The sequence below is a fragment of the Meriones unguiculatus genome, chromosome 2 (genome assembly GCF_030254825.1).
Source record: "Meriones unguiculatus strain TT.TT164.6M chromosome 2, Bangor_MerUng_6.1, whole genome shotgun sequence".
NCBI classification, from domain to species: Eukaryota; Metazoa; Chordata; class Mammalia; order Rodentia; family Muridae; genus Meriones; species Meriones unguiculatus.
The window spans coordinates 74,080,921-74,106,970 of NC_083350.1; the positions used below are offsets into that span (position 1 = coordinate 74,080,921).

General features: G+C 46.4%; 1 protein-coding gene across 1 annotated transcript in view; it reads right to left on the reverse strand.

The window, feature by feature from the left end:
• Positions 1–26,050, reverse strand: part of Ttc39c (tetratricopeptide repeat domain 39C) — an 88,025-nt gene that overhangs the window by 26,601 nt on the left and 35,374 nt on the right. The window contains exons 2-6 of the mRNA XM_060377667.1: positions 20,876–20,924; positions 18,690–18,818; positions 15,909–16,023; positions 8,996–9,350; positions 6,522–6,690 (exon numbers count right to left, since the gene is read on the reverse strand). Of these exons, the coding sequence (XP_060233650.1) occupies positions 6,522–6,690; positions 8,996–9,350; positions 15,909–16,023; positions 18,690–18,818; positions 20,876–20,924 (817 nt within the window). The remainder of the gene's footprint in view (positions 1–6,521; positions 6,691–8,995; positions 9,351–15,908; positions 16,024–18,689; positions 18,819–20,875; positions 20,925–26,050) is intronic.

The following is a 26,050-nucleotide window of genomic DNA, read 5'->3' on the forward strand; positions in this document are numbered from 1 at the left end:
GGCCAACCTGATCTTGACAATTCCTCAGTGGAGGCTCTCCTAGGCCGTGTCGGGTTGACAATTAGAGCTAACTGGAATATGGCTCTAGTTGATGACACCTGTGGTAACAGGCCGACAAAATGGGCAGAAACGGTGGGGATCAAACTAGGGTGGTCAGTGCATGACGACCTCAGAGCTTCAGAGACCAGATGCGAGCAGGGTCCTCACCCTTCAGGAAGGAACTGGGCCTAAGTGCCACGAGGTAAAGGTTAGCCATCAAAGGAGTCCCGGCAAACACGACAGACAGACAGACAGACGGTGCCCCTCCCTGCGCCTTGCTCAGCAGGAAGGGACTCTGCAGGGAATTCAAAAGACAGCTAGCTGGTCGGGCAGGCAGAGCACTGCCTCTCACAAGAAGCCAACCAACAACAGGAGACGGCAGCACCCCTTTGATGACCGTACAGTCCAGGAGCAGGGCTGTGTCTGTGCACCTAACTTACCATTTCAAATATGGATTCATTCGTGTGTGTGTGTGTGTGTGTGTGTGTGTGTGTGTGTGTGTGTGTTTCTATGGGCATACATTCATGCAATGCAGTTGTCTGTGGAGGCCAGATGAGGGCAGAGAATCCCTTGCAGCTGGAATTACAGGCGTTGTGAGCTCCCCGATGTGGGTGCTGGGAACTGAACTCTTAAGGGCTGAGCCATCTCTCTAGCCCCACTCTTACCATTCCAAATGGAACATGAACTGCCTGACTCAGTTCCTGGTAGCCTGAAGCAGCCTGGACACCTGAGGCTCAATGATGGCCGAGCGCTTAGGCAGCATTCTGTTTCTATGTAGAGCTTTTCAGAAGTGCACACAACGTGCACATATATGACACAAACGTGTACAAACATGGAGAGATGGCTCAGCCCTGGTGGCTCTTCCAGAGGACATCTGTAACTCTAGGGGGATCTGACGCCCTCTTCTTGCCTTCTGGGGTCCTGCATGCATGTAGTGCTCAGACATGTGCAGGCAAAACACTCATACACATAAAGTAAAATGAGTACTTCTAAAACAAGAGACAAAGTCCATTGAAACTTCTTCCATACGCCCCTTTGACCCTAGAAACGTCCACTCTGCCCTCATGAGGTAAGCATGTGGATGCTGGCAGGCTACAGTGAAGGGGCCAGCTAGGCATGGCTTCAGTGCCTGTTCTCGTCCTCCTCTTGACTCTCCTGGCCACAGCACAGAGCTTCATTTAAATGAGTTTGCCTTGTGTCTCGTTTGCATTTATTCAATTCAGCTCTTTACTATCACATCTTTGAAGTACAAATGTGTCTCTAAAGAAATGAAGCTCTTCAGTACAACATCAAAATCCCAACACAGACCATAGCCACAGGTTGCTCTGTGGTCCCCTACCTGCAGATTCAGTCAAACTCAAAGTCACATACTTTAAATTACACCCGCACACAGATTTTTTTTTCCTTAAACAATACAGTAAAGCAACCATTTAGTGAGCATTTGTACTTTATTTTGTATTGCATAGTATGATATAGATTATTTTGTATTGCATAGTATAACACTAGAGATTAAATCGTACGGAGAATTGTAGAAAGGTCACATGCAAATCCTATGCCATTTTATAGAAGGGATTTGAGCACCCAGTGATTGTGCTGCTTCAGGGGATCTCAGAACAGACCTGCATAAACACAGAAGGACAGTGCACCTGATCCAAGACGCTGCTGAAGGCCAGCCTTGAAATCGAGTGAGTTTGTATCTCCCCTGGAACTGCCTTTAGAGATGGACTCAGATGCAGTAAGAAGGGATAGTCTAGGATCAATAGCTTCCCTTCCCAACATGCAATGGCTCCTCTCGGTTGTTTAACAAGTCTGCACAGGGGGGCCTATCCTGGCCTAGGCCGGCTTCACCTTTCAAACACTAACCATCAAGGGATGCCCACAGGTGCGGGCAGGACTTTAGGAGATGCTTTCAAAATAAGAGCCCATGAGATGTTTGCATATCCACTAGAACAGTTGGACATTTATTTAGAGGTAAATAATACTAAAAGGTAGCTAGATTATGAAGCTGCTGTATCATATAAAGCATGAAAGCTCTCACAAAGCATGAAAGCATACACAGAACCAAGTACCTATATAAATACGTAATAGACAATTTTAATTGTGAACGCTGAACAAGAACAGAAAATGGGCAAATACATTATTTAAAGGAAAAACTAGAGAAACATAAGGATGATTTGTTAAAATATATACTGTCCCTGGCCTTTTAAAATAGTCAAGGAGGTGGAGACGGCTGAGAGGTTAGAGCACAAGCACTGCCCTTAGAGGACACAGTTCAAATGCCAGCCCCGCGTCAGCTGGCACACTGCCACTGGAACTGCACTTCCAGGGGGAGCTAATACCTCCAGCTTCCGCGGGTACACACATACACACACAATTGAAATATGAAAATGAATCTAAAAACAATCAAGAAAATTTCTCATCGTATTTTAATAGTCTTGACACTAACATAAGCTTAACTGAATGAAGATTCATGGGAAATTCTGTATCTAGACTAGGAGATGACTCACAAGGTAAAGCAGTTGCCTCCTACATCTGAGGAACAGAGTTCAAAGCCCAGGATACGATTAGAAGCTGGGTGGGTGTGCTGCGGTATCGGCCTGCCTCTAATTTCAGCACACTGTTTCACGTTTGAGGATATGTGTATATATTTTAAAAAGATGTTTTGAGAGAGAGGGCCCACATCTAGGTACAAAGTTTATTTCTGTCTCACATGCACCCACAATTACATTCAGAGCTCAACTAATAATTAACTTCAGATTTTTTTATTCATGTGTACACATGTGCACATATGTGTGGCTATCTGTGGAAGCCAGAAGGGGCTGTCAGATTCCCTGCAGTTGGAGTTACAGAGGCTGTAAGTCTGCCCTCCATGTGTGCACCAGGATTTAAACTTGGATCCTCTGAAAGAGCAGTGAGTGTTTGTAACTGCCAAGCCAACTCTCCAGCCTCCTGAAGATGATTTTATACATTATTATAGTGCACCGGGTTTTCACTGTGACCCATGACATGGGGTCAGGTGCAGTATTTCCCTCATGATGATACTCAGAAAGTTTTAAATTTTGAAATGTGTAGCTTTTGGAACTAGGAATGTCCAACCTGTATTGTGATAATCAAAGTTACTCAAAAGCTATAAAGTTGAGAATACAGCTCAATGTTCAGAGCACTTGTGAAATTCATGAGGCCCTACGTTCAGTTCAAAGCAACACATACATACTTACAGACACATAGATACACACACACAGACACATACACAAAAAGATACACATAGAAGTACGTAGAATGAATCTCTTGTGTCTGTATGGAAGCATCACCTGTCAATAAAAAAAAAAAAAAAAAAAAGGCCCATAGCTGAGGCAGGGAAATAGGAGGTGGGACAGCCAGCAAGCAGAAAGGATTCTGGGATAGAGCCAGCTGCAGCAAATTCAGCTGGTAAGATGTGTGGAGGACAGATACATGGTACCTGAGCACAGGTAACCAGCCACGAGGCAGAATGTAAATTAATATAAATAAGTTATTTTAAGTTATGACCTAGTCAGAGAAAAGCCTAGCTATATGGCTTAGGAATCTGTAAATATATTTGAGTCTCATGAGTCATTATTCTGAGAGCTTGGGGCAGGGAGAAAAAAACTTCAACACAGACACATAGACACACACACACCACTCATCTTATCCTCCACTTCCACCTCAGAAATAATCTCTGGAGAAGATAGACTCAATCGAAAAATTTCCATTTCATGGCTTCCTGCATGAACCTAAGGGAAGAGAGGTACTGCAGTAACCTGACATCGCTCCCTACAGGTAGGCACAAGTCCCCATGTTTGAAAGAAAAGAACACTAGAAAACAGTTGTGAAGGCACACAAGCTGGATCATGCCCTGGTTACTGATCTATTGCTGTGACAGAACACCACGACCAAGACAAGCTATAAAAGAAAGCAGAAGGGCTCATGGCTTCAGAGGTTGAAGTCTGTGGTGGTGGAACAAAGGCACGTGGCAGGGACAACTGAGAGCTCGTGCCTTGAGACACAATGAGGAGGCGGTGAGCTGAGAAAGTCACACCTGCCTTTTGTAATCTCAAGGCCTGCCCCCAGTGACACACTTTCTCCAAGAAGGCCATGTCTCCTAATCTTTCCCAGACAGCTCTACAAACTGGACCAAATGTTAAAACGTATGAGCTTATGGGGCCATTCCCATTCCAACCACAAGTCAGAATTACATTGTAAGAAAAAGAAAAGGGCAGGTGTGAGGACGCAGGCCTGTAATCCCAGCACTCAGGGAGACAGAGTCAGGCAGATATATGTGAGTTCAAGGCCAGCCTGGTCTACAAATCAAGTCCAGGATAGACAAGGCTATACAGAGAAACCTTATCTCAAAAAAACCAAGAGAGAGAGAGGGACAGAGAGACAGAGAGAGAGAGAAAGGAGAACTCAGACCCTAAGCTCATGAGCCTGAGTACAAACAGAAAGTTTCAAGACATCAAGATGAAAACTAATATGTTTAAGTAATCATATGTGGGAATTTCTACTATGCTTCAAAAATAAATTATCAGTGTAATCTCAAACGTGGGCATGATGGCACATGCCTGTAATCCCAACACTCAGGGAATCAAGGCAAGAAGATAAAATGATTGAGGGCTTGCCTGGGCTGTTTAGTGAGTTCCAGGCTAACCTGGGCTACGTAACATCCAGGGCTTAGAGAATTAAACTTATGAAGAGGACTGAGGCTGCAGCTCACTGCTGGGCACTCACTCAGCCTGTGCGAGGCCCTGGGTTCAACTCCTAGTGCTGCTGGACAAAAGGTTACTCACAGCAGCAGAGTCCAAGAGCAAGGCAAAGCCCACACCTGGGGGGCAGCTGAGTGGGAGAAGGCACTTGCCACTCAGGTCTAGTGACCTCAATTTGAGCTCCACGTAAAAGCGGGAGGAGAACTGGTTCCATTATGGTGTCCTCTGACCTCCTCACATATACCATATGTAGCACGTGTCCCCGACCCCTCACCAGGCAGTGTGCACGTGAATTCCAGTAGCCGCACACACAAACGCGTGTTAATGTCACAAAACCACAAAGCCCAGTATGTCCAGTGAGACCAGAAGTAGCTGGCTCTTCTTCCAGTGCTCAGGAAGAAGAGCCACACTGGAGAACGAACGACTGCACAAGTCTTCCATATGACACCGGGCGCCACCAGAAAACGACCAAACCACCCTTAAGCCCAGAAAGCAACGCTCGGCAGGAAAGCCCCCCACCTCCCGAGGTGGCTTGGTGTTGGGGTGATCTTTGTGTAAAGACTGTCCTTGTATTACTCAGAAGCTGACTTCTGTACCAGGAGAGGGCTGAGCATGCACGGGACATTTGTACTGTCATTCCTATGCTGCACCGTATTTTGTAAACAGCCCCTCCAACGTCTTCTGATTGGTTTAATTAAGAGCTGAACAGCCAACAGCTGAGGCAGGAGAGAACGGCGGGGCTATCCGGCAGAGATAAAAACTGTGGGAAAGAATGCGACACAAGAGTCACCAGCCGGGCGCTGAGAGAGAAACAGGTGCTGGGACTAAGGTACAGAGGAGAGGGAACAGACCCTGTGGCATAGGCCGGGACAGTATTGTTGGGTTAGAAGAGCTAAGAATCTTTTCAGCTTATAATAAATGTAATCTGCCTAAGCTTATAATGAATATAATATCTCTCTGTCATTATGTGGGAGCTGGCGGTCCGAAGAAAGTCCCTTCTTGGCTTGGGGCTGACCTCTGACAGCTGGAGGGCTGAGTGTTGAAGCTTCCAGCTGCTTTCCTGACAACAAATGGTTGTCAATAAAATGGGAGGTCCGTGCAGCAGGAGCAACCACCTTCATTCAGATGTCTGTGCAACCTCGTCATCTGCCCACGGTTCCCCATGCCCTGAACAAGACAAAGGATCCACAGGAGAAGTGGGGCTCTCCAAAGCGAGGGCATGCTCTGGGTTTGGAGAAAGAGCCTGCGCTCCTGGGGGGAAATTACCAGAGCCTCCTTGGTTCCTCGTTTTCCCTTTCTGTGACCTGAGGTGAAGGTGACAGTTTTGTTTCGTGCTGACTCTGAGAATGGGACTGTGAGGAAAGCACCCGGCACATATAGATGAACACTTGGAAAAAAGCAAAATTCATTTCAAAGCTGATGATTTCATGGTATAAGTCAACCGTTCGCTAAGACCTTTACTAACTCAGTGTGGGGAAAGGTTATATTTTGTGTCCTTCACCTAAATGAGTGCAGTCTACCTTGTGCCTGAAGCTACTAATCACTCTCATTACCAATGTGGATGTACCCAGCTTTGCCCTGTCCCCCGAACAGAAAGCAACTGACTGGGAGGGTCCTCCGCAGCCTTGATGGAACAGAAGTCACCAGGAGACATGATGCCCCCGGGGCCAATGATATTCTGGCCCATGCACAGTGTCCCTGAGCAGAAACCAGAGGCGTGGTCATCACAGTGCAGTTAGGAGGCTGGAGAAGGTGCCCTACCTCTAATCGCTGGATCCGTCCCTTGAAGAACATGAAGAGGGAAGAGTTCGGGTAAGCAGATTCCTTTTTGAGAAGAATTTCCTTAGCTTCACCCAGGCCTGCCTTGTTGTCACTGCCATCCAAGGCGAAGAACGGGCGGACCACAGTGTGGTACCACAGCAGCGCTAACCTGCAGGAGACAGGAAGACCCTGAGCAAGAGTTCTGGTTTCAAAATGACAATCAGCATATGCCCTTCCAAAACTGACTTTTCCCAGTAAAATCTCCCTGTACGATATTTCAAACAGTACAGTCAGAGTGTGTCCTCACTTTTACTTCTGTCCATATCTGGTAAGTTGCTACTTTAGCACAAGGCATCCATCAACGGTCCCCTATGCTGTGACGAGGAGAAAAACGAAGCAGAGGCATTCGGCTGTTCTAAGGCCTCCAGCTGTATCGTTACTGACTGAAGCAGCTGGAACCCCTACCCCACTCAGCCCAGGCACAAAATGAAGACAGTCACCATTGAGTTATTGTCTCTCTGTAATAAAAGTCTTTACATTTTGTAGAAGTAAAATGTGGCTCCTACTGCGCTCATAAAAGGCAGGGTGCAGGCCAGGTGGCGGCTCATGCCTTTAATCCCAGCACTTGGGAAGTAGAGACAGGTGGATTTCTGTGTTCCTGGCCAACCTGTCCTGCATAAAGAGGGCTACATAGCGAGTCCCTATCCCTGTCTTAAAATATACATACATACGTGTGTGTGTGTGTGTGTGTGTGTGTGTGTGCGCGTGACTCTAGGTTTAAATGTAGAATCCACAGTTACAAATTAGATACAAGCATGAAAATAACTGAGAGGAACAGATTAAGGGCCCCTTTCCCAACCTTTGAGGATGTTAAATAATGGAAATATATAAATTCCTTACAATTATCTAAGTTCAAGTTAGTTAAAATAAACTAGGCACAGGAGTAAAATCACTACCGAGATCTGCTTTAATAAACACAGACAAGCATTTAACCAGCACATCAAATACTTTCATGTGAATGTTACATGTAGTGTACTGGTAAATTTAATCTTCTTATGGAGAACATATTCATCTGCAGAATTCATTCCGATCCCCTCTTCAGAGATAAACAAGACAATAGGAAGCCATAGGCAAGGAATGACCACAAATTACAAACCTGTTAATAATAGTAATTCATAAGAGCCACTGTTTGTACAGCTTAGTGCCTGGGGAGGAGGGAGTAAAGCTGTTTCCCAAGGTTTTTACATGACTTTCAACCCTTCAGTGCTAACATGTAGAACTGAGGTCTTTTGTGACATGGTAGAGGAGGGAGAACATTTTGTCACAACAGTGTCATGTCAGACAAACAAGACTAGCCTCTGGTCAAACAGCTTAATCTAAGAACAGTGGTTACTGTCCAGATTAAAATGTTAAAGCATTCTTTCTCTGTGTGTGGGTGTGTTTTGCCTGCATGCATCCAAGTTTACTACATTTTGCAGTGTCCATGGAGGCCAGCAGAGGCCATCAGATCCCCTGGAACTGGAGTCAGAGGTCGTGAGCTTCCAGGTGGGTGCTGGAAACTAAGCCTGAATCCTCTGTAAGAGCGGCCAGTGCTCTGAACTGCTGAGCTACCTCTCCAGCCCCCTTCCCCGGATTAAAAAGTTCAAATTATGTTTAATCATCTTACTGTTCATATGACTCAGTTTGGTGGGATGCTGAGAGAAATCTAAACTATCCCAACTAACTAGAAGCACCGAGGAAAATCAGCCAACATTTGTGTACGTTCTAAGGACAAAGATTTTAGAACCACACAAAATCTGATCTTGTAAATTCAAATACAATGAGAAGTGTACATCGTAGAGACTGTGGAAAAGGCTGGACAATGGGCCAGCTCACTGTTTAAAACACTGGCTTTGGGGCTGGCTGGGGAGATAGCTCAGCTGGGAAACTGCTTACCAAAAATGAGGACCTAACATATGTGCCCAGAACCCACATAGAAATACAGACCTGGCAACACATGCTCATAACTCCAGTGCTGAGGAGAGGCAGGCAGCTAGGTGCCTGGGCTAGCCTAGACTACTAGGTCAGCTCTAAGCCAATGAGGGATGCTGTCTCAAGGAGCCTGTCTCTGAGGATGGCACCCGAGGTTGTTCTTTGGTCTCCGTGTACACAGGCATGCCACACACACACACACACACACACACAGATGCTCCCCTATGCATATAAGGATCTAACAAATAAAACACACATAAAAAACAAGGGACTAACAAATACAGGATTCAGGAGACTTAAACAGTCCCCCAGCTCCCTGGCTAACAGGATTATCCAGCATCACAAACACAGAACACGCTCCTTGACCCTGTATGACAGGCACATGTGACAGGCACAGGGTCCTGATCAACCAACCAGCACCTTTCCTGAAGTTTCCTTTGCAGTTTCCACTGCTGTCCACTTATTCTCACTACTACATGTACCAAAGCATTATAGCTACTCACGTAGCTAAAGGGGCCTTCATGTCCTTACTCTCGCTTGCGTACGTCAGTGAAGAAAGGCCCTGCAGGCGGTCTCCGGGAAACCCCAGCAGGTTGATGATTTTGAGCAGGTTTGGGGGCACCATGGATATGCAAAGGTGAAAAAGGCCATATCCAAAGCTAACAGCACCTTTCAGTCTGTTTAGGGACTCCTCAGTCACCCCTTCAGCCACAATGTGGTTATCATTTGCAGCATCAGAAGACAAGGGCTCTTCCGTCAGCTTCTTCTGATAGAGCTCCTGAAGGGCATTGATGTCCACATAGCACTTGTTGTAAATCTTCCAGGCTTTTCTAAGGATCCACCCACCTTTTATGTAGGCTGCGAAGAGAAGGGGAGAGAGGAATTCAAAAACCCAGCAATAGCGTTTGCATTCGGATCGTGATACAGGGCAAGTGGCAAGAGACTGACAAGAGCAAACACCTGCAAACATGCTGGTATCAGCCCTCCCTGAACCTCACACCTGCTTCCTGGGAGTTACACCCTACAGTCCGTGACCAGAGTGTGACATGTGAGGACTTCAAACAGAGGGAGGGAAGAAAAACTAAAAAGGGAAGCAAGAGAGGGCTGAGGAGAGGAGAGGGGAAGAGAAGGGAAAGGAAGGCGACGAGGGAACTGGCCCTAAGCCTGACCAACCTGAGTTTGATCCCAGGGACCTGTGCTGGTAGGAAAACTGATTCCTGCAAGCCGTCCTCTGACCCCCACGGGCACTTGGGGGTGTGTGTCATGCACTTCCCCAACCCTTCCATAAACAAAATAAATAAGTGCAATAACAAACGTAAGCACTCAAAGCCTGGCTAAATGTCTCATTATGAAACTAGCATTGCTTAAAACATCATATTTAGTTCAAGGTAACAGAAGAACTTACTGCTCGGACATCTCACTTCAGACAAATCTCTCCTTTAGGAACTGCAGTGATTTGTTTTTTTTGTTGTTGTTGTTGTTGTTGTTTTGTTTTGTTTTTTGTTTCCCGGGGTTTTTTGTTTGTTTGTTTGTTTTTGATTTTATTTTTTATTTTTTTGCCCCTCCCTAAACAAATACTGAGCTTAGGGGTGAAATGCTCCCTTTTTATTTTCTCAACATTCTCCCCACCCCATGTAATGTATGTCATATCCTTTCTCTCTCCATTCTGATCTGGAAATTGGGAGAGGAAAACTCAGCTCCACTTTACCCCCAGTTTTCCTTATTAAAGAAGTAGAATCTTCATTTATGAGAAGGCAGCATTGGGGAGGAGGTGAAGAGGTGTGTGACAAGGACCTTCTTTCTAGGGTAGAGAGGAGGACACTGTGAGCCATAGGCTCAAGTCCTGCCGGGGGAAGCCGAATAGCTACAGAAACATGGGCAATGGCCACACTTGGGAAATGACGAGTAATGATCTAGATCAGCCGAGCAATGAGAGAAACGCATGAAGCGATGGCGACCAACAGAAACAGCTGTTCATTCCCATCTGCAGAGAAGTCAGTCAACAAAGCAAAACCGAATGCCACGCAGCAAAAACCCCACTCCTATAAGATAAAAATACAGTGAATTTCATGCCTAAGGTAGCACACCGATCCCAATGTCTGTGGGGATAAACTGTACAGGGACACACAAAGTCAGGGAACTTTAAGCTGAGGCAGTAAAAGAACAACAAAACAAGAAACTGGAGATGTAATTGGACTAGTCAAGATTAGGAAGGCTAACATGGAGGAAGAAGTACACCGATTCACCTTGGTGATGAAACCCACTCTCCAGGAGTTGCTCTCCTCCCTGTCCCTAGCACAGGACGCTTCTGAAAGCTCCAGATCAGGCAGTCAGAGTGAGGGCTGGCTCTAGGCACCCAGCTCTGCAGGGGACAGGCTCGGCTTGGGGGACTGCCCAGCTATATAACCCAGCAAGGCCTCCAAAGAGCACTCTCCTTCCATCCAGCAGAAGACACAGCGTTCCGGGGCCACAGCCTGACCTTCTGCCGGCTCCTCGGAAAGGGCAGATATAAATCATTCAGCTGCTGTGATCTCTCTGCCCTGGGGGAGAAGGCGGAAAGAGGGAGAAACCACGGACCATTTGTCCTACCCTGTGAGGATGAGGCGTCAATCCGAGGGGAGATAAGGAGGGGCCTCAGGAAGTCCCCACACACAGTGGAAAGGGCAACTTAGAAAATGCAAGCACCCATTGACACTCCGTGGGTCTTGAATGAATTTTCCATGGGGACCATGTCCGGCAGGAGCGCCTGCCGTAAGACTGAAACTCACCTAATCACGTGTCCCAAGGAGGCTGGGGAGTCCCACAATGGAGGGCCAGACTCTGAAGGAACAAAGCTTTGGAGGAAAAAAGAATGTGCGTGTGGATATGTGCACATGTACATGTGCTCGTGTGTGTCTCAGTGTTGGCACGGTTGTGTGGGTATGTCAGCATGTGCACGTGAAGGCCAGAGGACACCCTGGCATTGCTTCCCAGGGACCTTATCTACCGTCTCCGAGGCAGCCTGGAAACTGCTGGGCAGGTGAGACTGGGTGGCCCGTTGGGTCTCCTGTCTCCACCTTCCCATCACATCTGGGAGGAGTGTAGCCCTATGCCCGTTTTTCCACGTGGGCTCTGGGGAGAGAATTCAGGTCCTCAGGCTTGTGAGGCGAGCTCTTTACCAACTGACCTGTCTTCCCAGCCAGCGACAGGTGATTCAGTTGTCTTCACCCACAGCCAGGAGACTTCTACAGGCTCCGTGCTCCACTGGCAATTCTTTCCCTGAGTGCTTCCTCCTCCCTCTGTTCCTCTCTCTCAGTCACAGAATACGCACCGACCACATGCTAGGGCATGGCACCAATCGTGTATCAGAGACACAGAGAAGAAAACGGACCGTTCCGTTGTTGTCTGGTTTCCTTTGTTTGTTTTGAGCAGCCTTGTGCTGTGGCCTAGGCTGGCCTCAAATGGCGGCTCCTTCTACCCCAGCCTCCGAAGTGCTGGGATTGGATGCTCGCACTTAGATCCTCCTCATCTTCTCACTCTTTATAACTGCAGAGGGACAGGATCAGAGACCCTCGGCCTTCCCCAGGGGTCGGGACACCTGCTCCTGCTGTCACCTCTGTCATGACGTCTGCTGTCACAGGGGATTCCTGAACCTGAATTTACTTATTCATTCCCCCCCCCCCCCCCGCTACACCACAAGTTTCCCTCCTTGGTTGCTGGCTACCAGCACTTGCCACATAAGGCCACACACCCGAGAAGTTCTAAAATACCTGGGTGGGGGCGGAGCCATACCAGGCGGACCAGTGAGTCCCTTCCCGCCAGGACTTTACAGTCTGACACTGGGGCAGGTTTAGAAATAAATGAACAAGTACCTCGCTGCGTGAGAGCTGCTCACTCGGCCACACACGTGGTACCCCTCCTGTCACCCAGGCCAGACGGATGAGGCCCATGGAGAAAGGAGAAGACTTGGGCTACACTTGGCTGGGCAAGAGGGGACGGCAAAGGGGCTGAAGTGTTTCTAGAGAGGGCCAGTGTGAACTGAGACACAAGCTGCCGAGGAGGTCTCAAAGAACCTGGAGGAACAAGCATGCAGGGTGCCAGGAGGGGGTGGGCTCTGACCTGCCACTCAGGAGAGGGGCTTGGCACAGCTGCACCACACCCAAGGAGGATGGCTCCAGCAGCTGAGAGTCAGGCTAGTGCCACTGGAGTCAGGAAGCACGTCAGGGAAGGTCTGGACAGACCTGCATTGGGGCGTGGCAAGGAGGTGGGGGCACACACAGCCAGACTGACGGGGAGGAGACAACATCTGAGCAGAACTCTGTGACAAAATGGGAAAGTGTGGGAAGAGGGACAACGCAATGTAATTAAAACCAGCTGAGCATTTGTTATGCCAAGAATACAACAACCCGTCCGCACGGTTGACTTCAAACACGAACGGAACGGGAAAATAAACCCAGGTGGGCAAGGTAGGTTTCCAGCAGAACTTCTTATTGCAAAAGCTGTGTGCTCACCACAGAAAGAGGAAAAAATGACCCTTGGACTGCAGTCACAAAGACGAGAGGTCGTATTGGAGCGTGGGAGAGATGATGGGGGATTCCTCATAAGGTCAAGTGAGGTGGACAAAGGGCTCCTTAAAAAGTTAGACTTTCCCACTCACAGATCTGGGAGTGTGTGCCCACTGCTCAGAGGGATGACACAGCAATGACAAAAGCTATGAAGATAGAGGTCTATGGTTTTAGTTTTTAAGTGTATCCATCTAGAATGTTCCCTAAGATGCCAGGCATGATGGCATGGCCATAATCCTAGGCAGGAGGACCCTGTATTACAGGCTAACCTGGTCTACAGCATGGGAACCAGCTCAGAAAAACAAAACAAACCAAAAGCAGACATGAATCCCAGTAATAAAGTAAAGGAATTATTTGTGTGAAGCTCGTTGTTGGTTGTGTTGGTACACTGTTCGGAGCAAACGCTGAGCTGTTCATAAAACAAAGGGCCACGGCCCCAGGCTGTTAGGCCGGTGAGAATTTCCCTTACAGTTCAGTATTACATCTAACAAATCAGAAAAACCGAGAATGCTGTCAAATGTCTGTGACAAGCAGGATTAAACAACCTTTAGACTAGGAGGAGGAGAAGAAAAACCTTGACAGGCAGCCTAGAGAGAAAGGCAATTCTCGGATGGACTAGCAACAGCTCTGCAGTGAAGCACGGCTGAGCACAGGCAGCCATGGCCTCGAGCCAGCGTCACACCCAGGATTCATGAGGTAAAAATGAAACAGGTTCCACTCCACTGAGAAAATAACAACAACAACAACAACAACAACACAGCAGAGAACACACAGATGCCCACTAGGAATTGATTCAGCCCATCTGCACGATAAATGTGCATAGCAATACTATAAAATTGCCATCTACAGAGAGGTGAGACAGAGTACTGTAGAGTCAGTTTCATTACAAAACACCTTGAGAAGGATAAAGAATAAGAGGATTTTCTTCCAGGTGGAAACATCAGGGGTGATGACTTGGCATTTTTGTCCACTAAACAAAAATCTTCATGATAGTTCCATCACAATGCTTGGCCATTTTCCAGGTGGAAAAACAGCCACAGGAGGGGCCCACACCTGTGTTTGCACTCTGAGCTCAGGAGCTCTGTAATTGCTGAGTGGGCCAGTGAAGGGCAGATGAATTCATTTTGTAACTTTTGTTAACTTTCACATGTAAACAACTCACCACATCTGCTTAACCCTGTAATGATCTCGGGGCTGGGGAATCCCTGCAGCTCAGAATGAGTACTGCTCTTCCGAAAGATGGCAGCTCGGCAGCTCAGGCAGCTCCGAACCACCTAGCTCCAGCTCTGAGGGACCTGGCGCCCTCTTCTGGCTCCAACGGTACCTTCACTCCACATGTACATAACCACATCCAGGCACACCGAAATAAAAGTAAAATAAAATTGGGTTGGAGGAGCAGGGGAGCTAGAGAGAGGGTACCCTTTTGCTGCCCAGGGTGGTCCTGAACTCCTTGGGCTCAGGGGCAGCTGAGATCTTTGCACCAAAACATCTGGCTATCCTTCTCTCCTAAGAGACATTTTCTTTATACTTTTTTTTTTTGAGACAGGCTCTCTTTATATAGCCCTAGCTGTCCTGGAACTAGTCCAGACTGGTCTGGAAGTCACAGAGATCTTCCTGCCTTTGCTCCCCAGTGCTAAAATTAACGACCTGCACCACCACACCTGGCAAGATGCAGTTTTTTAATGCCTAAAATGAGTTCCTCACAAGAATTCTTGGACATCAGAAAAAGAATATCAAATAAGGGAATAAGAACTCTGGACTGCAGTGTCCGTGAGGTCTGCTGGCCCTATGTATCAACACACAGTTCTGAAACGGCAGATATGGCAGGGTACGGGAGGGGCACCTCACCTTTACCGACTTACAGTCATGCTGTGGTCTCAACAGGTTACAGTTGCCATGTTAGAGAGGAGCTGAGTGACAAGAAAAAGTTACAGGGGGTAAAAGAACCAGAGCAAATGGTGAAGCACATCATAGGACATAGTCTCAAAGAAGAATAAATGTTTTGGAAGTTCAACTGTTAGAAGTCAAAATGAAGTTAAATTCCCTTCCAACTGAAGTTGAACAGAAACAGCATAGAGTAAAAGACAGAAATGGAAACAAGGAAAAAGGAGAAAATGGTTTCCAGTTGTCTAGAAAGGAATGTATAAGTTATATTTCACAGGGAGAAAAAAAAAGTCATTTTCATTTAAGGCCTGAGAGAAAACAAGTTCCTGAGTATGAATCTGAATCTATTTCCTCTTAGTCTTCTCTTCCCTTATTTTGCCCCATAGGTAAAGCCTGTCCAGGCATGTGACAGCTTCCTGCAGTCAGGATGTAAGGGACATCAGCAGACCAGGAAATCTGTCTACCAGTATGCTACGCCAGACTATCTGAATTCATTCTACCCAAGAAATGAAAGCAGCAAAAACCTGGAGAAAAGTGCCGGACAAACCAGTGACAACACGGGCACAGGCCTCGTTAAGCTGGCAGTGATAGCGGGCTCCGAAGCACAGCACCAAGCCATCCCTCACGCACTTGACACTGACAGAGCGCTGAAACTGAAGCCAGTTTTATTTCATTTTAAAGAGCAGTATGTACAACCTGCTGACCAAGGCACTACTGGATGCCCCCCATATGTGAAAGACATTAGCAACTCTCTAAGAAAGACAGCTATCCTGACTGAAATGCAGACTTCAGGCCTCTTCTGGGTATACACTAAGCACCCACGATTTCCAGTTCCTAAGTAGCAAACCAGCAATGTCCCCACCCAAAGGCCCTGCTGTGTGCCGATTTTCAGAGTCTAAGTAAAATTTTAAAAGAGAGAGAGAAATTGAAGTATTCCCGATTGCGCCCTCTGGCTAGTGAACCTCATTAAAAAAAAGCTTCCACTCACCAGACAGCTCCTGTTTCACAAATGAAAGCACAGCCAGGTAGACCTGGCAGTCGGCGATAATGATTTGCCTCTGCAGTCGATCAACCATGGAGGGAGGGGATTTTCGGGCATCAACCTGTGTCGTGAAGAGAAGGTTACGTCATAAGTCACGTGCAACAGAAGTGGAGCCCCAGAGGGGGACCCCCAAAAGTGGAGCCCCAGAGGGGGAGCCCTGGAAGTGGAGCCCCCGAGCAGCTGCACCTGCAGCTCCACCGGTACAAAATGATTTCCCACAGGAACCGTGAAGCCCGGCAGCCACTTAGAGCAAAAACCAAATTATGCCAGAGGCTTGGTGGTGCCACAGTCCCCTTCCCTCCAATTTGCTGTCCTAGAGAGCACTGTAATTCAATACCTATTGTACATGATGAAAATGGAATTTATGAGAAACGTGAAAAATGAGAAAGAGAAACAGCAAAGGATTCATCTTTTTTCAGACAATGTGCAATACATGCTACACGGCAAATCCTGAAAGGCCATTTTGTAGCCATCTGTCTTCAGGGGACACTAATATTAGGGTGCGTCCTAATATTAGGTGTGTGTAGCTGAAATGCAAGGATGAAGAAATGGTTACCTATTCATCCATTAATCTGAACATATCCTGAAATCACAGCTTCCCTCTGACTAAATCAGAAATCATGCCTGAAATTTAAAGGATGTAAGTAAAAACAAGCAAAAAAAAAGAAAAAAAAAGAAAAAAAAATCAAATGACATTTCTGTCAAAAGGTCTTTGTCAAAAGGATGTTTCTAAATGGAATGAGAAACTCACCTGGGCCAGACTACACCTTCTGTATAGAAAGCAGAGTGCTTCTGAACAAACCATGTAAGTAACCGTCTCCAGGTCACAGTGCTGTAGAACACAGCATGTTTCTGCCATGTATGTCAACAGTGCAGGTGGTGAACAGGACAGAGCGACCGTGTCTCCTCATCTGACTAAACTTTAACATCATGGTCACTGTTGCTTATGTCCAGTCCCAGCAGTCACTGGTGTCGAAAATGTCAGTCTGTGCTCTTTTCTGTCCAGCAATAGCATTGGCATGCAGGGTCGCCAGGGGGCTGAGGGGCCTGTGTGGAGGGAGCTGCTTTACACACTGCAAGGCCCTTTGTGGACGTAAGCGGGGGTACCAGCAGGAATGAGGGCGGAGCAGCCAGGCATGGAGTGCACTTGAGTTCGTGAGGGAACAGACTTCATTACCACGTAAAACAGTAAGGGCAGCACCGTAGCTATCCAACCAGGGGGACCTCCAGCACACAACTCAGCAGGGCGCAGAGCCTCAGGCAGGAGTGTGCCGGGGCAGGGGGATGGCATTCAGGAAGACTCAAAGAATGAATGAGCAATGGTGGTATTCTAGGATCGGGGATGGCTCAGCAGTTAAATGCAGACGTGAGGAACTGAGTTCTAGATGAAGAGAACACTTGAGAGGCGGGGAGTGGGGGTGCTAGGGCAGGTCTGTGATGGAGACCCACAGCCGTCACTAAGGTCTGCTGGCCAGTCAGGGCTCACCTGAAGACGCAGAGGGAAGACGGGTACTGATGACTACAGCCAGCAGACACGATTGATAAGTCTCTTAGGGGACATATGTGAAGGCCAGATGCTGCCATCAGCACCAGGGGAGGGGCTGCCCGTCAGCAGCTTCACTAGGTTTATATTGAGAGGGGAAAGGAAGTTCTGACTATGTGGATCATGGTCCTTTATGTGACACGTATGTACACATGTGTATGGAGGTCAGAGGATGATGTCAGGAACGGTTCCTCCTTGGACACTGTCTATCTTGTTTTGTCCTGTTTTTTTAAATCTAAACTTTGCCACCACAACACTTCACTTCCTGAGACTGGTTAGGCTAGACTGTCCCATCTGTGCCTCCCCAGTGCTGGGTCATGCCATCACGCCTGGCTTTTTATGTGGGTTCTAGTCTTCATGCATACACAGCAAGCACCTAATAGTTGGCTCTCTGCCCAGCCTGGACCATGACCTTACTGACACTTTGCTTCTAACCAAGGCCAGCAACTCCTGGGGAACTTAGAGCAACCGCTGATCCAGTGTGTGACTGTTTCATCAGCTACTATCCCCACAAGTTTAACCACACACAGGAAACCCTCCCTCACCTACCGAGCCCCCACAGAGAGCTGTGCTGCTTTCATTTCTGTTGCTGAGATAAACATCCCAAGCAGAAGCAACTTAGGAGAAAAAGGGGGTTATCTGATTCTCAATCCCGGGCTGCAGTCTGTCCCTGAGCGGGGAGTGAGGGGGAGGACATAAAGCAGGTAGCCCTGTCACATCCAGTCGAGAGCAGAGAGGAAGGAATGGTCCACACTGCCTGCTTGCCTCTGCTTTCATCTGGCTTTCTCCCATTTCGTACAGCTCAGCAGCCTTGCTTAGCAAAGGGTGCCACCTACAAAGGGCTGCATCTTCTTACATAAATTACCAATCAAGACAGTCCCCCACAGACATGGCCACAGGCAAACCTGATGGAGAAAATGCCTCGATTGAGGGTCTCTTCTCCAGTGATCCTGGGTGATGGCAAGCCAACATTTAAAACTAACCACACAGACTCTGAGAACAGGCAAGGGATGGTTCTAAAGACTGAAGGGGCCTCTACTATTCTAAGAGACGTAGTACTTGACCAGAAGCCATGACAGATAATTAATGTCCATTTTCAGTCATATCCTAGATTCCAAACCTAAGTCAGTGAGTGACACTCTACAGACAGGCCGTGGCATACAAACTGGCGCTGAGCCACTTACGTTCTTCTTGATTTTATTCTTAATTGTTTCGATGACTCCAGCCTCTTCACTTTCACACAGCTTTTCCGTGGTTTTTAAGTCATCACACGCCAACTGCATTTTCTCTTCCTCGAATGTCATCATGGCATTCTTCCAGGAAACAGAGAAAAGACTAATGAATCAGTAAGCACAGGAACCTCAGGCTTTGTTACTGTGAAATGACAAACTAGAAAAATCACCACAATTATTCTCAAGTAAAAAGGTTCACACTGTTACAGTATGCTCTAGTCATTAAAGAAACTATAGTCCTGGTGTAAAAGAAGACTACATCTCGATTATGCCAGCATGAAAAATTACATGGCGGTGAATGTTCTTGTAGTTTCATTTTATACTCTTTTTAAAAATTAAACATAATAGAACTATATCATTTTTGATTGACCTATTCACTTCAGTTTTTATAACAGGGTCACATTCAAAAGCTTATTCTACCCACTGATGGATCTCTGGCTTCAAATATTGAACAACAACAACAAAACGCTAGTAAAAGAATAGTCAGCAGATGCCATTGGGAGATCAGTCTTTCCAGGGACAGAAATTCCTGTGGGTGGATTTACCTTCAAAGAATCCACTTTGCATTATCTACAGTTACTCCTCAATATTTAATGAGCACTTCAGACGTATACCCAGTACAACAATGGAGTTGTTTGCTTGATCTTTTAAATGTGGTCTCAGGTAGCCCATGCTGGCCTTCAAGTCAATATACAGATAAGGATAACCTTGAATTTCTGACTCTCCTGCCTTCCCCAGGTACCAAAACACCTCAGAGAAAACCGAGGTCCCTGAGCTGCACAGGCAACAGGGGTAGGAGCACCCCATTCTTTGGAGGCCCTGCTGGATCTGCTGGTGTCTCTGATGTCCTGGCATCTCTCTCTCTTTTCATTCTCCATCGATGACATTCTAGGCTCCTTTGATGTGACTCTAACCACCTTCTCCGTGCTAGCTGAACAACCCTCAGTCACCTTCACTGCAGCCAGTTCTCCTTCCAAACACCCTGCAGGCAGCTAAAAGCTCAGCCTTGCCGCGAGCCCACTCTCCCCACTACTCACCCCGGAGCCTCTGACTGTCTCCACGCCCTCCCTCACAGTCACTTGGGTACTGAGATGGCTAATCTCAACTGTCAGACCGATGAGTTCTAAAACCACTTGGGAGATGGGCCTCAGCAGGTCTACAGGGTATCATCTTGATCAGGTTAACTGGCATGGGAAGGCCTTCCCACTGTGGGCGGCACCATTTTCTGAGCTGAGAAAGGAAGTGAGCTGAGCACTCACTGATTGTGACTTCCACCGTTCCTGCCTGTGACTTCCCAACCACTATGGTCTGTAACCTCCAGCTGTGACCCACAACGAACCCTCTGTTCAGCTGCTTCTGACTGGCATTTTATCACAGTCACAGGACAAGTAACTAAGACAGACGTTACAGTCACCATCAAGAACAATCTTCCCCTAGGTATGGAGCTAGCATTCCTGCAAAGAGGCCTTAAGACCTGTGTTCCATTAAGAGAAAATCAATAGCTTGAGTGAAAACCCAGCTTACTGGATGTTAGCCAAAGACCAGATGGCTGCCTACAACATGCCCTTTCATTTTTTAATGTAAATTTTCTCTTCCTTTAGTCTTTACTCAGTACATTTTCTCCTTTATGCAATTCTATACTGATTTTTTAAATGGCAAAAGCCGTTTATATGACAAGCACTTCAGAAAAACAAAGGCATCAGCTCCAATATTGACCGGCTGACAGGCTGAACTACTGTAACCCTACCCCCTCTCTCAAGCCGTAGCACTGGGATGCTTTCATTCAGCCCCTCAACGCATCCTCTAGGCTGCGGTTACTCAGTTTTGGAGCTAACCTTTCTTACCAAAGACTTTTTCTCTTGTCACAACACAATCTCAATCTATGAAGGGCTTTCAATTAGATTTTTATTCTTAAAACAACAACAACAAAAACAGGTTGGAAAAAACATAACCCTCTAAATATCATACATAAGCATTTTATTTTTAAAGTTGGGGAGAACATTTATCTCACAGATTGATTAATGGGCAAAACAAACCTTAAGGTTTTCTATGATGGTGTGTCTATATAGCTGGCAGGCAAACAGGCATTAGTTTATATTTGTTTTCTTTACACAATATATCTTTTGATATCAACTTACCAAAAAGCTGACAAAGCTGGCTCCAAAACTCATTAGTGGACTGTGATTTCTGTTAAAGAAACAAAATATTTTCATCAGAAGTCTTACTTTAAAAGCATTTGATAGAACAGGATATATCATTATATAACCCCATTCACTGGTCAGAGGTAAACTAAGCAAACAGATTAAACTGCACCAAAAAGAAGTTGAAGAAGCGCTTCCTGGCTCCAACACCAGGAAGGACTCCACCTCTGATCTTCAAAGCAAGGGAGGTCTCAGTGCTAAATTATAACAGACTGCCTTAGTAAACTTTTAAATTGTGGCTATGAAGGAGTGGACAGTAAATACAAAGATATTAATAGAAAGATACATTGCTAGACCAAAGGAAGGTGGCCTGTTTTCAAAGTGAAAAGCTGAACCCAAACTTTACATATATAAGGGCTGGGCATGATGGTACAGACCAGCACTTGTGAGGCCGAGGCAGGGGGATCACGACGTTGAGGCTTACCAAGGCTAGCCATAAGCAATATCCTGTCTCAAAAACAAACAAGACAGAAAACACTTAGCACACATAAGTCGGTTTTATTTGTAGAACAGATCAAAGGGTGTCGCCACTGGGCCTGAACTCTCAAACTCACCAGCCAAGGCTGAGGACACCTCCCTAAGACCCACTTACCCCCCACACGGTCCTTAGCCAATCTTGTAGTAAGCCCAAGAGGAAACCAAGCCAATGTCAAGCGAGCCAGAAACACAAAAGAATGTAAAGTCTTCAGTTCTATCTAAAAACTAATACAAACCCCAGATCTCTGTAAACTGTATAAGAGCAAAAGGAAGTAGTATGCTCTTAACAAAACAAAACAAAACAAAACAAAAAACATGCTATTTTTTTCACAATTCACATACATGGCCATTATACTAGCAACAAAATGTCATGTGACAATTTATTTAGTACTTCCTCCACTAAAAATTTACATTGTGCCTACTATGAAAATAGGTGTGTGTGTGTGTGTGTGTGTGTGTGTGTAGGAGACAGAAAGTGAGCCCTTACCTATATGAAGGTCCACATCTCTGTCTCAGGAGTATTCTACACGTTTGCAGGCAATACCAAATCTCTTCTAGAGACAGGCTGCCAGAGGGAGCGCGCAGTCAGGATGTGCGCGCGTGTCCTTCTTGTCTTGCAGAGGCCTTATGTGGAAGGGAGTATGTGGGGGAGGCTCTAGGGTGAAATCTGTCTGGAGGGCTAACTGGCTGGCGCTTCTTCCCCACCTACCTTGCACTATGCTTATACTATAGCTGCCTTCAAGTTGCTTGCCCCCACTTAAAAGGATGCTTGAATCGACAGCGGTGACAAACAGGAAGGTCAGTTCACGCAGGAAGAACCCAAAGCAGGGCTGAGATCCCAAGCTCAGCCAGGCGGTCTGTGTCACGTCTACACTGCCCTCCAAACGCATTCTGTTCCCTGTCATTTCACAGCATTACCTAGATGTGGCACAGGCGCCTGACTGCTGGGTTTATTAACCGCATGAAGCAGGCAGTGGAGGATGGCAGTCAGTGAGGGAGTGAGGTCCCTGCTCTCAACACAGCGATGGCCACCCTGGCTTTCCCGTCTCCTGCCTTCAGTTCAGCCTCTCTACCCACTGCTATTTTGCCTTCACGATGTTGGCTAAAATTAGCTCCTGAAAACCGCGGGAGTTAATTATTCATGGTGCCAAGTTTTGCCCCTGTTATTTCACATACCATCTTATCATTTAAATGGAAAGAAATATGCTGACACCAGTCCAACAGAGGCACTTTCTCTCCTTGAGGTCTGTCCGTCAACCACACGGCGGGGCTACCGCAGGCACTGGCTGCTGTCCTGCCGGCCCGGCTCCACGCCCTGTTCTTACAGGGCTCAGTCTACCACGCTGGGCCTTCTCGGTCTTTGAATCCCACACACTTCAAGTGATCCTACGTTAACTGACCTCAGCTCGCTTAATTCTGGCCTGTCCTTGTCTTGGAGATTTAAAAATGTCTCCAAAGACAAGAGGATGATTACTGACAACCCAGGGCTGAGGCAGAAGGAAGCAGGAAGGTTCCACTGAGCTTCAAGATGACTCACATGAGGGCCCCACATCTGTCTGAAAAACAGGTATTTAGGACTGCAAAATACTTGTCTAGTATTCCCGAGGCCCTGAGTTCAATGCCAAGCACCTCCCAGGCCGGGTGATGGGGCAAACACCTGTAACCTCTGCACCTGGAAGTGGAGGCAAGAGGATTGGGAGTTCAACGTCATTCAACTGGTCTGAGGCCAGCCTGGGCTACGTAGGACACTGCCTCAAATAAAATTAAAAATATACCTTTAAACTAAAACTGTGTATGCAGAAGGCCAGGAGGAAGGGGAAAGAGGGCAGGGAGGAGAGCTCTTGTATTAACATGGTTCGCTGAAGAGACCTAGGAGCCCACAAAAGGAATAACAAAGCTGTAAAATGAACTAAAGGAAGCTACATGTAAATCCAAGCCCATTCACATCACAGTGGATCAGGTGACATAACTAACAGACTTTAAAGGTGTTAATCTATCAGCACATTCCTGTTGTGGAATGTCCTCAGAATTCCCCCTACACACACACACACACACACACACACCCTCTATCCAGTGGCCACATCCTTGCAGGACAAACAGACTCTGTTTTTCTACAACAGTTGGGGACATAGTTTTATGATACATAAAGAAGTACATTAAAGCCCATGACTTTATACTAACTAGTAACATTTTCCCTTATTTTTATTTTGTGGGTATGTTTTGCCTGCGTGCATTCTGTCTATGCACCACATGCATGCAGTGCTGGAGACGGCCAGAAGAGGGAGCTGGATCTCATGGAACTGTTGCTATGGATGGTTACTATGTGGGTGCTGAACCCAGGTCCTTTGGAAAAGCAGCTGGCTCTTACCCACTAAGTCAGTTCAGAATACAAACTGCAAGAGTTCATGCAAACTCTGTATCTCTTTCAATCTTCAACAATAGACCTACTTCCAAGCTCTGTCCCCTGCAACGCCTGGCAAGGACGCTCACTTCCCAGCTGTGTGCATGCTCAGCGCCCTCCCTAAATGCCCTGCCGGACTCACTGTCTCCTCCAGGAAATGCTGCTTCCCGATCAGGCACAAGGAGAGCCTGAAGTGCCTTGTTACGCACAGGATAAAGAACTTTAAGGGGAAAAACTGTTATACTCTTAAAGAGGTTCCCATTATCCGAGGAAGAAAATATTTCATTATCCTTGAGGGGAAAAATGGATGGAAACAAGTCAGTTTAAACCAAGCTAATTAAACCTTTTAATGAAAAGCAGAAAAGGACGTACCAGTTGTCATGACCAAACACTTGACAGAAACAACGTAAGGGAGAAGAGATTTATTCTGACCCACAGTTTCAGAGGACATGAATTCACCATTGTAGAGAAAGCACGGACATCAAGAGGCAGAGACAGAACAGAAGAGGCCAGATTCCAGTCTCCCTAAACAGTGCTACCAGCTGGCGGGTAACTGCTCAAAGGCTTCAGAGCCTCACAGAGGACCCTGGGCACCCACCCCATTAATTTGAAAACTGATCCAGTTTAAACAGGAAGACAACATACACTGACCTGCTTATTCTCTATGACTTGGAGGGACCTGGATTAGGGGAAGGGAGTTTCTCTAATGAGTGAACCTCAAACAAGAAAATTCCTCAGGATATTAATATAAACATGTTTTATAACATGCATATGTAAACATTCGTACATGCATATAAAATTAATTGAATATCTGACAACTAATTTTGTCATGCTTAATGAAACGCTGGCAGCAAGTATGGAGACAGGAAAAAGAAGAAAATCAACACCACCCACCACGACGATACAAGCAAGAGCCATCCTGCAGGCAATTCCACGGGTTACAGATCTTAATTCTTCTGCAGTAACAGTGGACCACACAGGGCAGAGGAGAAACAAACACAGAATTTCTAACATAAAGCATACCAAACAATGGAAACACAAAAAAAGAATTCCAGGACACAGGAAACAGCACATATATACACACATACACATAGACTCATACATAGACATACATACAGAGAGACATAAAAACATACACAAACATATACACATACAATTAAAGGCAAGATTTCAAACTGCCCTTAACAGTAGAGATAAATCATTAACTATCTAAAGAGACATATGACCAGGGCAGAAGTTCCCTGCACTGAGAACTTAGAACACTCCCAAGAGAAACGAAATACCACGTTCTGTCTGTCAGCAGTGCTAGTCCAGATGACCCTCTGTTCTGGGGTTGCCTGCACCTGGAAGGATAATAGGCAAAAATATAGATAAACACGAGTGTCGTAATTACTGAGTCCACTGGACACGACACTAGCCTATACAAGTTGGAAACGTGCCAAGGTTCAGCAATGGTTGGTTTCTCCAGGGTCCTCGCTTTGGAAATGTGGTCCTCAGGATGCTCTGCGGAGACCTGTCCTTTAGTGGGGCCCTAGATTCAGGTATCCCTCACCAGCCCTGGTTGATGATCCAAAGAGAACTATGACAGAAGTGTGGCCTCCCTGCTTCCTGTTTTGCTGTGTGATCTACCACAATTTAATAAGGCACAGACAGTCCTCACTGGAACTAAACTGAGAGCCGTGTTAGGTCCCCGAACCTCTCAAAACTGTGAGCAAAATAAGTAAAGTTGACCCACCTCAGATAGTTCATTACAGCATGTAGAGAAATTTTCAAAATAAAAATTTAAAATACATACAAATAAAAATACATCCCCCCCCCCAAAAAAAAGATGTCTTTTGGAATCCACTGGTGAAGGGCTCCTATGCTCACCACCACAGTTTAGTTTTTGAAAGTGAACCATCGGTTATAAAATTGTTCTGAATTTATTTTTTTTTTAACTCCAAGTAAGTCGCCAATGGTAGAACACCTATTAAGAATAAATTTGTCATCTGTCCCTATAATGACCAACATTTCAAGGGAAAAAAGCTCTCTGAAGTTTCTCCAGGACATTCCAAATCCACCTGATTAGGACCTGCCCTCTTAAAGACAGAGGGAGGAAATTTATACACAGAGGTTCTTTTAATTTTTAAAACGAAGTTTATTTTTATTTTACATGCATGAGTGTGTGGGGTCTGCATGCCTGCAAAGGTGCGTGTGTGGAGGTCAGAGGACCACTCCCCAGCTCAGCTCTCTCC